The 13,873-nt window shown below is 44.5% G+C and overlaps 1 protein-coding gene across 3 annotated transcripts in view; it reads right to left on the bottom strand.

Annotated features, from left to right (window-relative positions):
• Positions 1–13,345, bottom strand: part of LOC139449378 (interleukin cytokine receptor-related protein 1-like) — a 31,346-nt gene extending 18,001 nt beyond the window's left edge. For all 3 annotated transcript variants that reach the window (XM_071230734.1, XM_071230736.1, XM_071230735.1), the window contains exon 1: positions 13,176–13,345. In XM_071230734.1, coding sequence (XP_071086835.1) covers positions 13,176–13,334 — 159 coding nt within the window. In that variant the 5' untranslated portion in view covers positions 13,335–13,345. The remainder of the gene's footprint in view (positions 1–13,175) is intronic.
• Between the last annotated feature and the right edge of the window lie 528 nt (positions 13,346–13,873).

The raw sequence follows: 13,873 nt of genomic DNA, 5'->3' as shown, positions 1-13,873 counted from the left end.
GATTCATAGATTTATGAAGGAAACCTTTAAAATTAAAATATTATCTATAACAATGAACATAGGAATTATCACTCTTCCCAAACCAAATAAAGACAGACAATTATTTAAAATTTGGCGTCCAATTACATTGTTAAATTCCCTTTATAAATTTATAAGTACTGTATTGCAAATAGACTAAAACAACATTGAATACAATTATACATGGCAAGCAAACAGGCTTATTCCTGGAAGATGTATAACTATAAATAAAAATACACTATGATATTATCTTTGAAACTTAAAGGTTGAGCAGGCCTTCTGTTGATTTTAATAGCAAGTGTCTTCCCACGTTAAGCTGACACGCTGTGAAATAACTGATACACTTTTCAGAGCTACGTTAAACCCAATCTCAATGTAACTTTCTTGACGCTTAATAATAATTCTTATAAATAGAACATAGGTTACATATATGTAAGCATGGGTCAGCTTAATGTGGGAGGAAAGCCCAAAGTGATGAAGGTCTTAGACGTTTACCACTATTAAGGTCAAACTGACAACAAATAATATCTGCAAAGTTTTAACCACCACTATCCGCCGCACGAAAAAGGTGAGCAGATGTTTACAGTCAAGTGTTGACATGGAAAATGTGACCAAAAATATACACTAGTGAGAGAGTAAGTATGGTGTAATGCCGCTTTTAATATTATTCCAGTTACATCGCGGCGTGTCAGCTTAATGTGGGAGGAAAGCTCGAAGTGATGCAGGTCTCGGACGTTTACCACTTCGGTGAAACCCACGAGCACGGGTATGGTGCTGACAAACCTAGAAACATAATCGGGGCGAACCGGGATCGGAACCCATGATGATAGGTTTTTGGTATGCCCAAGGGACGCAACTCTGCACAGCGCTTTACAGACGACGACTTGGCAATCCGTACCTATGGATGATTAGATATAGAAACTTGATACACAATGAAACCTTTGTTAACCTCGTGGAATTTCTATCCCGACATTTTAAAGTCATGTCAATATCACGTGGCACAACACACGTCCGCGACCTTCCTGTTGTTGTATTCAAGTCCTAACGTGTCCGATCACGGATCCAAATGACAGACATATCACATGTGGGATCTGCCAATGCGCCAATCAAATGTTAAGAGGTAAAAGTGCGAAATAAGGCAAGCATATCTAATTACTATGGGGAAAAAGGTAAACATTCTACTCAAAAGTGAGCTGGCTGGTTTTCTTTGAACTAAGCAGGAAGCATTCCACTGTAATTTTGTGCATGTTATGATGTATGAGCAATTCCAATGTTACAACTAATCTCCATAAACTCCTTACCTCTCTCTATGTTTAAGATGAAACTTTTACTTGTAATGATCGGAAGGTGTAATAATATCATAATTAAAAGTATATTACTAATTCTAGACTGAAGTTGTCCTCCACACTATACATTCAGTACAGAAACATAACATCTTGGTCTTGAAATTTACGATATTTTGTTAGTTGTTTAGTTCTAGTTTATTCAAAACCTGAAATGCATGACATTTGTCAGAAGGTTAATCGCCATAATGAGAAGGAGATAGTGAGACTGCCAATCCCCTTTCGCTACGCGGGATTCGGAGTATATGTAGGAGGTATTTGGGACTCAGCAGTGTGGTACCCTGGACGCGGTAAGCAGATGCAAAATGCTAAAAAACCATGTTGTACGTAACACATTCCTTTCTATATTTTCTGTATTTTGTAAGTTATTCAACTTCAAATCGCCTCTTTTATGATCTTGGGTCGTGTTCGATAGATGTTCGTCTGTTTTCGGCATTCGCCACGACTTTGTTGACTTAATCGTGACCAGCTGTAACATTCCAGAGACAAGACGTGCGCATCTCGATGATTTGAACACTAGAACTACTTCAAACAAGAAGGATACGAGACGTCCTATTCTACCAGCGTCTTACAGTAAAATGTAGGCGTTATAGCAGCGCTTGCTTATTCCTATTGTCAAACTTTCCGATATAAATATAGATTCTATAGTTTTGAAAGGACACATATTGGCCAACTCTTAGTGGTCATGACTGAATATGTCCTTCAGTACGCCACCCATTTAGGTTGTTTAAGACCCCTAATATTTATTACCTTAATTTTCCATTAACAATTAACATAGAACAATTTCTGTAAGTATGCTGAAATGTACATGACAGCTCGATCCCTTTTAGTGTACTCTCTGCTAGAGTCAAGGGTTTATCTTGATTAAATATTTGGGGAAAATATTTTTTGTGAATGTAATTTGACTATGAAAGAGTTTGCTGCCGAGGAGATGCATCGCATCAAAAGTATTCTTGTCAATATTGTGCAACCGATTCAGGAGACATGTGGAGTGCATCAAGTACATCACAATAATATCGTCTGTGGACACTATACACAACCAAAATAAGAACACTTATCACTACTTCCAGTAGAGAGACTAATCACTTTAATGACAAGTAGAATTATCACATAGACAAGCACATTTTTATTTAATGCATGTAGATGTTGCCCTTTCATGTTTTATTTCCTGAAATATGAGGATAAACTTTCTTGCTTTTGATTTCAAAAAGTTAGATCAACAGTTGAAGTTAAGTTTTTTAAAGATCAGCCTATACTGCTTCATGGAATTCTAAGTGTGCAGGGGGCACGGGTGGCCCAGTCGTCTAAGGCGCCGCGATTCGCTGTGCAGAGTTGCGTCCCTTGAGCACACCAGAAACCTATGATTGTGGGTTCGAATCCCGGTTCGCCCCGATTATGTTTCTAGGTTTGTCAGCACCATACCCGTGCTCGTGGGTTTCACCGAAGTTGTAAACGTCTTAGACCTGCATCACTTCGGGCTTCCCTCCCACATTAAGCTGACACGCCGCGATATGACTGGAATACTGTTAAAAGCGGCGTTAAACCCAACTCACTCACTCTAAGTGTGCAGTCTTGGTGTTTTCGTTTGTTGATTAGCTTTTACTGGTCAAATCTCATTAATTGCATAACGCATTTTCGACCAGCTCGCATTTAATTTAAGTTTCATGTTCTACAGTATTCGTGAAGAATATTTAATGTATGATCAACCACATGGGAGAGAAGAACTGAAGGGGTCGTTGTCGTCAAGGGTACTACAGATATATACCCCAGGTATGTGTCCATACACTGAAATGTACCCAAGCCAAAATCAGAGACTGCAGCAAGAGTAGAGGGAATTAAGAGCATAGACTTGCTAAGTTACTTATAATATTCATGCCAGCTCAAAAGAAACTTTGATTTATTTTGATAGTATCTCCAACATAAGTAGGATAAAAATGACATAAAACGAGTTATATTTGCTGTTAACATATCTAAGTTTGCTACATTGTTCAAAAATGTTTTAAGCCACAGCAAGGTAACTCATTCTCAATATGCTAGGCACAAGAAAGCTGGATAGATGGGACCTTCCCTTTGCTCATCAGTTAACAGTTTGTTTTGTTTGTTTGTTTGTTGTTTAAAGCGACACTGAGTAATATTCCAGCTAGATGACGGCGGTCTATAAATATTCTGGACCAGACCTGGAGTCTGGATTGATATAATGAGCATCGATCCACGCAATTGGGATCGATGACATGAATCAACCAAGTCAGCAAGCCTGACCACCCGATATCCTCAGTCTACTCTTACGACAAGCATAGTCTCCTTTTACGACAAGCATGGGTTGCTGGGGACCTATTCTACCCTGGATCTTCACGGGTTAACAGTAATCGTACGGCTTATTGTGGGGATAGTCTTGGCACGGATGGTTGGATAACTGCAGGGGGCTGAGGGCAGTAGGATGATGATACAGACAGATAAGTGAGTGAGTGAGTATGGTTTTACGCCGCTTTTAGCAATATTCCAGCAATATCACGGCGGGGGACACCAGAAATGGGCTTCACACATTGTACCCATGTCGGGAATCGAAACCGGGTCTTCGGCGTGACGAGCGAACTCTTTAACCACTAGGCTACCCGACCGCCCCACAGACAGATAAGTGGGATCATTTTACAACTTCAAATCCTTATTCCCAAAAGTATAATGGCATTCCGGTATCTATGTAACTGCGAATATTGTCAACAACAGCTTTGTAATGGCGAATTTGCAAGCATTCTCGACCATCAGTGTAATAAATCTCCTGTCTACCATGACTTTGTTTGGAAGTGACGTCACCATTCCATATTTCGTAACATTTAATTTCTGTCGTATATGATTTGACAGGCATAAGTAATATTGTCGCGTCATTCAGATCAGACTCAAAATGAATGGCAAATCATGATGGCAAATGGGTCAAGGATATTTATCATTACAGAATGGAGATATAATAAACAGGATCATCGAGTGAGAGAGGGAGAGAGTTGGGTTTAACGCCGCTTTGAACGTTTTTCAAGTTATGTCACAGCGTGTCAGCTTAATGTGGGAGGAAAGCCCGAAGTGATTCAAGTCTAAGACTTTCAAAACTTTCGAGAAACCCATGAGCACGGGTATGATGCTGACAAACCTAGAAACATACTAGGAGGGAACAAGGATTCGAACCCACGATCATAGATTTCGTGCGTGCCCAAGGGACGCAACTCTGCAGAGCGAATTGCGGCGCCATAGACGACTGGACAACCCGTGCCTCAGATTATGAAGAATGATTTGCAAGCTGCATAGAGAATTTGTTATAACGAACTTAAAAAGTTGAAATTAATATATATATATATAATATGGTCTCTCAAAAACGGTATTGATAAAATGGATATCTTGTCTTTGCATAAGCAGAAAAGAAGAACCAGAGAGTATATACCGATATCGGTATATGGTCTCTGGAATAACACATAACAGAAGTTGATTTTTCTTTGTTTTTAAATTATATTACTGAACAGAGGCTGAACGCGAATTGAGTAGCGGTGATTGTTTGCAGATGATTACTTTGGAGATGATAATACCTATAAGATAACCGGCATGACATGCCCATCTTTCCGCAATGATTCATAAATACATGCTTATGATATAGATGTAGTCGGAATTGTACAATGGACTCGTCTTTAAAATAGTAGAGATGTCATATGATTATGTAAATAATGTCGATTATATTTTGATCTCTAGTTGTTAATTTGCAGTTGGTTCATACACTTTGTTGACGCTTCTGTTGAAAGAAAAACGACTTGAAGTTTGTATTAAAAAACGTTTTAATGCAATCAAGGTGAGGTGAGGTGAAATGGGGTTTAACGTCGCGTCCAAGATTATTGCACTTATATAGCGACGTGCATGTACGTGTGTGTGTTTGTGTGGCTGCTTGTACTAGTCCGGACTGATGCCGATTTATAGTGCTAGCTCACTGAGATACCATGCCGCAGTTTAACATGAATACCCCACTCAGACACAGTATAGTGACTCCGAGCCGACCAGTCTTTGTTTTAGCCCCTTAATGCCGAGCGCCAGACAGGGTAACAACATACCATCTTTTAACGTCTTTTGGTATGACGCGGTCGGGGATCGAATCCAAGACCTTCCGCTCTCCGGGCGGACGCTCTACCACTAGACCACGGAGGCGGTCACAAAAGACCAGATATGGATGGACACACTATATATGTATCTCAAAACTGTACGTCTTATTGACATGTTTTATTGGGTTGTCAAAATCCGTGAGTTGTTTAAGGTTGCCTGGGATCAATCGCAGGCCTCGCGAACAAATACGCTATGAACAAAACATGATTTCGAAGATCATCACAACATTATCCGCAGTTTAACATGAATACCCCGTTCAGACACAGTATACTGACTCCGAGCCGACCAGTCTTTGTTTTAGCCCCTTAATGCCGAGCGCCAGACAGGGTAACAACAAGATCATCCTTTAACGTCTTTTGGTATGACGCGGTCGGGGATCGAGACCCGGACCTTCCGCTCTCCGGGCGGACGCTCTACCACTAGACCACGGAGGCGGTCTAATGTAATCAAGCCGTCTGATTCTGTTCAAGCATAACAATTTCAAGTAGGTCTTTTCAACAAGGCCAATGCATGTATGGTGTGACATGTACAACATTGATTTCATTTTATCCTGGCAATTTGCTCTTATCAGTTGAGAGACAACCTATCGCTTTCTCGTTTAGCATGTGACGCATCTCTTCACGGCGTCCAATCAACACCAGGATGAGACGATACATGCCAGGCAGGTGTCCGGAACTGTCGCGTTCCGGATGCGCGCCGGACATAACGATGAGGTAGTATCTTCACGATAACAATGAGCTCAATGGAGTGCTGACGTCACACGTTAACAGTAGGCAGATGTGCAGTGTCCTCAAGTCACGAGGAGCTGTATAATTCGCATCAATACGTATAATATGAGGTTCAGTGTGGGCGCTCGCAACACCAAGTCTCATGCTCTGGTTCACAGTGTGCGTAATGTGTGAGGCCCACTGCATGGATGTCGCTGAAATACTGCTGATTGTCGCGTAAAACATCACCAACGCTCTCACCTACCGTCTCATTCATAAACCAACCTACCCGTACTCACATACCTACTCACTCACTCACTCATACACCCACCTGCCCACACCTTACTCATTCACTCATAAACCAACCTGCCCACACCTACTCACTGATACACCCACCCGCCCACACCTACTCACTCATACACCCACCTGCCCACACCTACTCACTCATACACCCACCTGCCCACACCTACTCACTCACTCATACACCCACCCGCCCACACCTACTCACTCACTCATACACCCTCCTGCCCACACCTACTCACTCACTCATACACCCACCTGCCCACACCTACTCACTCACTCATACACCCACCCGCCCACACCTACTCACTCACTCATACACCCTCCTGCCCACACCTACTCACTCACTCATACACCCACCTGCCCACACCTACTCACTCACTCATACACCCACCTGCCCACACCTACTCACTCATACACCCACCTGCCCACACCTACTCACTCACTCATACACCCACCCGCCCACACCTACTCACTCACTCATACACCCACCTGCCCACACCTACTCACTCACTCATACACCCACCTGCCCACACCTACTCACTCACTCATACACCCACCTGCCCACACCTACTCACTCACTCATACACCCACCTGTCCACACCTACTCACTCACTCATACACCCTCATGCCCACACCTACTCACTCACTCATACACCCACCTGCCCACACCTACTCACTCACTCATACACCCACCTGCCCACACCTACTCACTCACTCATACACCCACCTGCCCACACCTACTCACTCACTCATACACCCACCTGTCCACACCTACTCACTCACTCATACACCCTCATGCCCACACCTACTCACTCACTCATACACCCACCTGCCCACACCTACTCACTCACTCATACACCCACCTGCCCACACCTACTCACTCACTCATACACCCACCTGCCCACACCTACTCACTCACTCATACACCCACCTGCACATACCTACTCACTCATACACCCACCTGGCCACACCTACTCACTCACTCATACACCCACCTGTCCACACCTACTCACTCATTCATACACCCACCAACCAACACCTACTCACTCATTCATACACCCACCTGCCCACACCTACTCACTCACTCATACACCCACCTGCCCACACCTACTCTCTCACTCATACACCCACCTGCCCACACCTACTCACTCATACACCCACCTGCCCACACCTACTCACTCACTCATACACCCACCTGTCCACACCTACTCACTCACTCATACACCCTCCTGCCCACACCTACTCACTCACTCATACACCCTCCTGCCCATACCTACTCTCTCACTCATACACCCACCTGCCCACACCTACTCACTCATACACCCTCCTGCCCACACCTACTCTCTCACTCATACACCCACCTGCCCACACCTACTCACTCACTCATACACCCACCTGCCCACACCTACTCACTCACTCATACACCCACCTGCCCACACCTACTCTCTCACTCATACACCCACCTGCCCACACCTACTCACTCACTCATACATCCACCTGCCCACACCTACTCACTCACTCATACACCCACCTGTCCACACCTACTCACTCACTCATACACCCACCTGCACATGCCTACTCACTCACTCACTCACTCATACACCCACCTGCTCATACCTACTCACTCACTTATTCAGTCACTTACTCACCCACCCAATTATCCACTACATGACTCACTCATCCACTCACTATACTTACCCACTCAAGCACCCATCCACTTATAGACCCACCTGCCCATACTCACTCACTCACTTGACGCTCCTGTGGAGCGAATAACATTAAATCCTATGTGGCAATGGTGTGTCATCAGTAACAAAGGATGGAAATCTATATTTTATTTATATGTTTGTTTCCAGGTGCGTGACCTCTTTGGTAAACATCCTATTACCTTCCTTTAGTCTGAGTTTAAGCACTACAGCATTATCAAGGCGTCGGGACATCAAAGTGCAGAGTTGCTCCCCTTCCCTGAAACCCTCCACTCCCAGATTCACCCCGATAACGTTACTTGGTTTGTGTCGTGCTCGTGGATTTCACCTTAGTGCATTGGAAACGTGTTAAACCTGCTTCACTCGGCCTTTCTCGCACATGACAGCCTCCGTGGTCTAGTGGTAGAGCGTCCGCCCGGAGAGCGGAAGGTCCGGGATTCGATCCCCGACCGCGTCATACCAAAAGACGTTAAAAGATGATACTTGTTGTTACCCTGTCTGGTGCTCGGCATTAAGGGGCTTAAACAAGGACTGGTCGGCTCGGAGTCAGTATACTGTGTCAGAATGGGCAATTCATGTTAAACTGCGGCATGGTATATCAGTGTGCTAGCACTATAAATCGGCATCAGTCCGGACAAGTACAAGCAGCGAAACACACACACACACACACACACACACACACACACACACACACACACACACACGTGCATGCACGTCGCTATATAAGTACAATAATCTTGGACGCGACGTTAATCCCCATGAAGCTGATACGCCGTGATTTGACTGATATATTGTCAAAAACGGCGTTAAATCCAACTCACTCCCTCACCCACAAGCTGGCATCATGTGTTAGAGGCTGCTTCAGACGGGGCAAAGGCAAGGTCTGAACGGACACCAGATCTTTCTAAACATGATTTTACACATACTGTTAAAGACGCGCAAGAGGGTAAAGAGAAAGTTTGTGGTCTCATTGTTCAAAATAAAAACATTTCATACATTTGTCTGGTCCAGACTCGATTATTTACAGACCGCCGTCATATAGCTGGAATAGCTGGAGTGCGGCGTTAAACAACCAACCAACCAACCAACCAACCAACCAATGTATGCAACATAATCCCCTTTGACAACAACTTGGTCCAGCGAGGCTCCAGTTTTGTTATTTCTTCTCTACAGGTATCTATAGCCTGGGCCCCGTTCCACAAAGCGATCTTAGCGCTATGATTGTCGTAAGTCAGTGGTAAAGAATGGGAGTTACGATCGACTTAGCGCTAAGATCGCTTTGTGGAACGGGGCCCTTGTCTCCCCCAAAAGCCCCTACGGTGTCAGTTGCCGCGTCCTTAAGAGTGAGTGACGGAGTATGGTCTACGCCGCTTTTAGGAATATTTCATGAACATCAAGACGAGGGACACCAGAAATGGGCTTCACATATTGTATCCATGACGGGAATCGAACTGTTCGTCGTGAGGACGGAACGCTTTAACACTTGGGCTACCCCACCGCCCCCTTTACTAGCAACAACTCTACCACGCTGGTGCGATTTGAAATGAGGGAAGAGAAGAAAGCCAGATGGTGGTAGGTCAGATTAAGAGGCAAGGGGAGGTAACCCAAAGCCACAATCTACCGCTGCAGCCACGGCGTTTTGTGACGCGTGAACAGGCGGATTGTCCTGAGTCAGTACCAAATCCTGAACGGGGATTTCCTCAACGTTCGTCTGGATAGCCTGTCTCACATCTCGTTGTCCTGCGGCAAACTGATAATGTGACCTCGCTCCAGATAGTCAGTCAGGATTTTCCTCGTACTATCGTGAATCGGAAAGCCAAACTCAGCGTCTTGCATGTCTTTGATGGTGAGGACATGGGTGAGGCCAAATGTTTCCGCTGTTTGCTGTGACGTTTTAACACTCGATCAAAGTGATTTAAACAGGTCCCATTCTTGGTTAGAGTTCGCATCAGAACTGTATCTAGATGATACTTGGTGTCAGCAATCTGGGTACCTCAACTTGCGGACGGCTTGTTCATGTGGGGTGTCGACCGCCTCCGTGGTCCAGTGGTAGAGCGTCCGCCCAGAGAGCGGAGGGCCGCGGTTCGATCGGCGGCCGCGTCCTACCAAAAGACGTTTAAAGATGGTACTTGTTGTTACTCTGTCAAACTGCGGCATGGTATCTCCGTGGGCTAGCACTATAAGCAACCACACACACACACACACACACACACACACACACACACACACACACACGTGTATGCATGTCGTTATATAGGTGCAATAATCTTGATAATAATATAAGTCCCATTTCACCTCACCTCATGTGGGGTGTAATTTGGGGTGGAGTCAACAGGACTACACTATACATTAAACACAATTTGTTTATGGGATACTTCATTTCGATTCCAATATCAATAAAATCAGATCTTAGTTCTCGCTACAACTAAACAAAGATCTGAGGACATCCCATTACGGGTCACGTCAGACCGACCTTGTGCGAACTTTGACCGACTACGCTTCGAAACATATTTTGCGAAATTCTCGATTACAAATTTGAAACCTGAACAAAAGAACATTTTTGAATGGCTAATAGATGGTCTAGATTGTTAGCATTCAGTCGTCAAACCCGTAACTATAGTTCGGAGTTAAAGTTTTCGAGGTTGCATGATTAGAAATCACATTCCGACTGTCACTTTCACAATCTGGTAAGCGATGCTCTGATTGGTCGGATGAAGGGTCGTTCTGACGTAACCCCTAATTAGATGTCCTCAGATCTTAGTTTAGCGGTAGAGAGAACAGAGGTCTGATTTTAATGAGATTGTTTCGATTCCGATTTTCATAAATCCCTCTTTTTGATAACACCGTATGTGACTTGAAAAGAAATATATCAAAATAAATGTACCTACATGTATTCCATTCCATAAGAAGAACTATGCAATAATTGTATCGTCTATCTCAAATGTAGCCCTTTTATACAGAAGGGCCCCAGAATGAATACACCCAGGTCTAAATATGAAACAAACAAGAAATGGCTATTCGATGGTGATGTATTGGGTACGAGTATAATAGGCGATATTACATGCATCATATCAATGCGTATCTCACACGTGACGCCTCAAGGAACACCTTCAAGGTACACAGTAATGAGCAGAGTGAAGTGTGAATGTTCAAGTGTATACTTTCTTTTGCTCGGCAATGTACGCCATGCACTGGGTTCTCTTGTCCAGGCTCAGGTTTGTTTGATTACATGCATACAGGCCACACACATGGTCGCTGCAGAGAACTCATATCCATGGCAACGGCCTAGAATTAACATTTAGTTCCAGAAAACATATTTTTAAAATATATATCTAAAAAGGTAAACGTTAAATCAAAATGGAGTCAAAACAATGCTGGGGCATCTAGACTTGCCAAATTATTCTCGACTTGAGTTGGATTCATGTTTTTAAATTTATTCTCTATTAACTGATTAACGTCGAGCGTTTTACCTCGGGATCTCAAATTAAAACAACGAAATTCTGAGTTTTTGTGTTAAACATCCTGCTTGTCTACGTTGTATTCAGTAAATAATATTTCCCAGAGTTGAAATATATCAAATAGGAAGTTTAGAATCTCAGCCTAAGCTGCACCTCAAATATTCGCTATGCTGTACCATTAAAGATCCTGTCAAACAGAGGCTTTCTATTTTGTGAGTTGAACAAGGGAACGAATCAACATAACAGACACCCTCCCATCTGTCGTGCTGCTTGAGGTAGCAGTACGCAGTTCTTAGTTACCTCGCCATGTCAGTTGTCTGACTTTCCCATTCATGAAGATAATATATATAGCTGTGTATTTCAAGCACTTTTTTTACCGTCTATGCCACTCGCCTACGCGCTTTCCAACTCCTGTCTTAAATGCATCTCGCCGTCATCAGCCTCATTCCACTACAGCCACCAATCACCCCCACCCAGCTGCCGTGTGCTGTTGTGCCCTGCACATGGAACATGCTAGTCAAAGTAATTCCCACATTATGCAGTGAATGATTTTCATTATTTGGGTCTGTGAAGCATGTATAGACGGCCTCAATAATCAAAGGGAGCAAAGCTCTGTCGTGGTGGCAGGTGGAAAACGTTGACCCAGTTTCTGTGAAGCAGGTGAGGTGAAATCGGCGTGCGTGCGTGCGTGTGTGTGTGTGTGTGTGACTGCTTGTACTAGTCCGGACTGATACCGATTTAACATGAATACCCAACTCAGGATACTGACTCCGAGCTGACCAGTCCTTGTTTTAGCCCCTTAATGCCGAACGCCAGACATGGGAACAAAAAGTACCATCTTTTAACGTCTTTTGGTATGACGCAGCCGCGGATCGAACCCCGGACCTTCCGGTCTCCTGGCAGACGCTCTATCCGCTAGACCATGGAGGAGGTCGGTTAAGTTAGACGGTTCTTCAAACGACACTTCGTGTTAACCAATTTCGTTCATATCCCTAGTTGTCTTTTATACTCTATATCTCCAGGGCACGCATTTCGGTAAACCTACATCAAGATAGGGGTTATTGTAGGTTATCGACATGCATGCCAGCCATAGCATTTCTAAATTTGTTTTTTCAAATTGTGTACGGGGAAAACTGAAAATATTGGAGCACACAGTGTTTGCAGCGCATCGAACATGCATTTGACGCCACTTGATCCAATGGCGATCTCTCATTGGTGATAGAGCGAGTGATTATGATTATAGGTCGCTTTTAACAATATTCCAGTAATATCATGGCGGGGAACACCAGAAATCGGCTTCACACATTGTACCCATGTCGGGAATCAACCCCGGGTCTTCGGCGTTACGAGCGAACGCTTTTACCACTAGGCTACCCGATCGCCCCTCTCTCATTTGACTCAGCGCTGCAGTTGTTCTCACTTGAACACGTGGTGCCATTCTACACAGTTAAGGGAGTAAGATACCCCACTTTTATATCAGTAAACAAACACTAAAGTTTGGTCACCTACCTTCGTTCCCCATATGACCAAGGGTTCCGTCAAACCATTTCCAGAACAGTTTCCAGTCGAGCCGACCTCGCTTGACAACACTACAGGCAGGACAAACAGACATAATTTACAAACATCTAAAGCTATCGCCGCAGGCCCGGTGTTCCCCCTGCCACACATCCTCGCCCCAGCACCGACTGTGGTGAGTGATTCAATCCCGGACTGCAGATAAAATGCGCGAGATTGTTTGTGGGTCACAAGTGTTGAGGCGTAACCACGAAAGATCCGGCATCAGGTGTCCTGCTTTGCACTCTTGCTTTCGGGTAGAGCAGTGCTTATGGGCCGGGAACGCCGGATAAGTGAGTGAGTGAGTGAGTTTGGTTTAACGCCGCTTTTAACAGTATTCCAGTCATAAAGCCCGCAGTGATGCAGGTCTCAGACGTTTACCACTTCGGTGAAACCCACGAGCACGGGTATGGTGCTGACTAACCTAGAAACATAATCGGGGCGAACCGGGATTCGGACCCACAATCATAGGTTTCTGGCGTGCCCAAGGGACGCAACTCTGCACAGCGAATCGCTTTGCCTTAGACGACTGGGCCACCCGTGCCCCACGCCAGATAAGTATATCAGTCCCGGGAAAGACGAACACCGATTCTGCTGTTGGTACCGCGAACGCTGGATGGATTAGCCGTGAATGCCTACCGTTTTGTGATATA

This window comes from Haliotis cracherodii, unplaced genomic scaffold (genome assembly GCF_022045235.1).
Source record: "Haliotis cracherodii isolate W230 unplaced genomic scaffold, xgHalCrac1.p SCAF_8, whole genome shotgun sequence".
Taxonomy (NCBI): domain Eukaryota; kingdom Metazoa; phylum Mollusca; class Gastropoda; order Lepetellida; family Haliotidae; genus Haliotis; species Haliotis cracherodii.
This window is presented reverse-complemented; position numbering and strand designations above follow the sequence as displayed.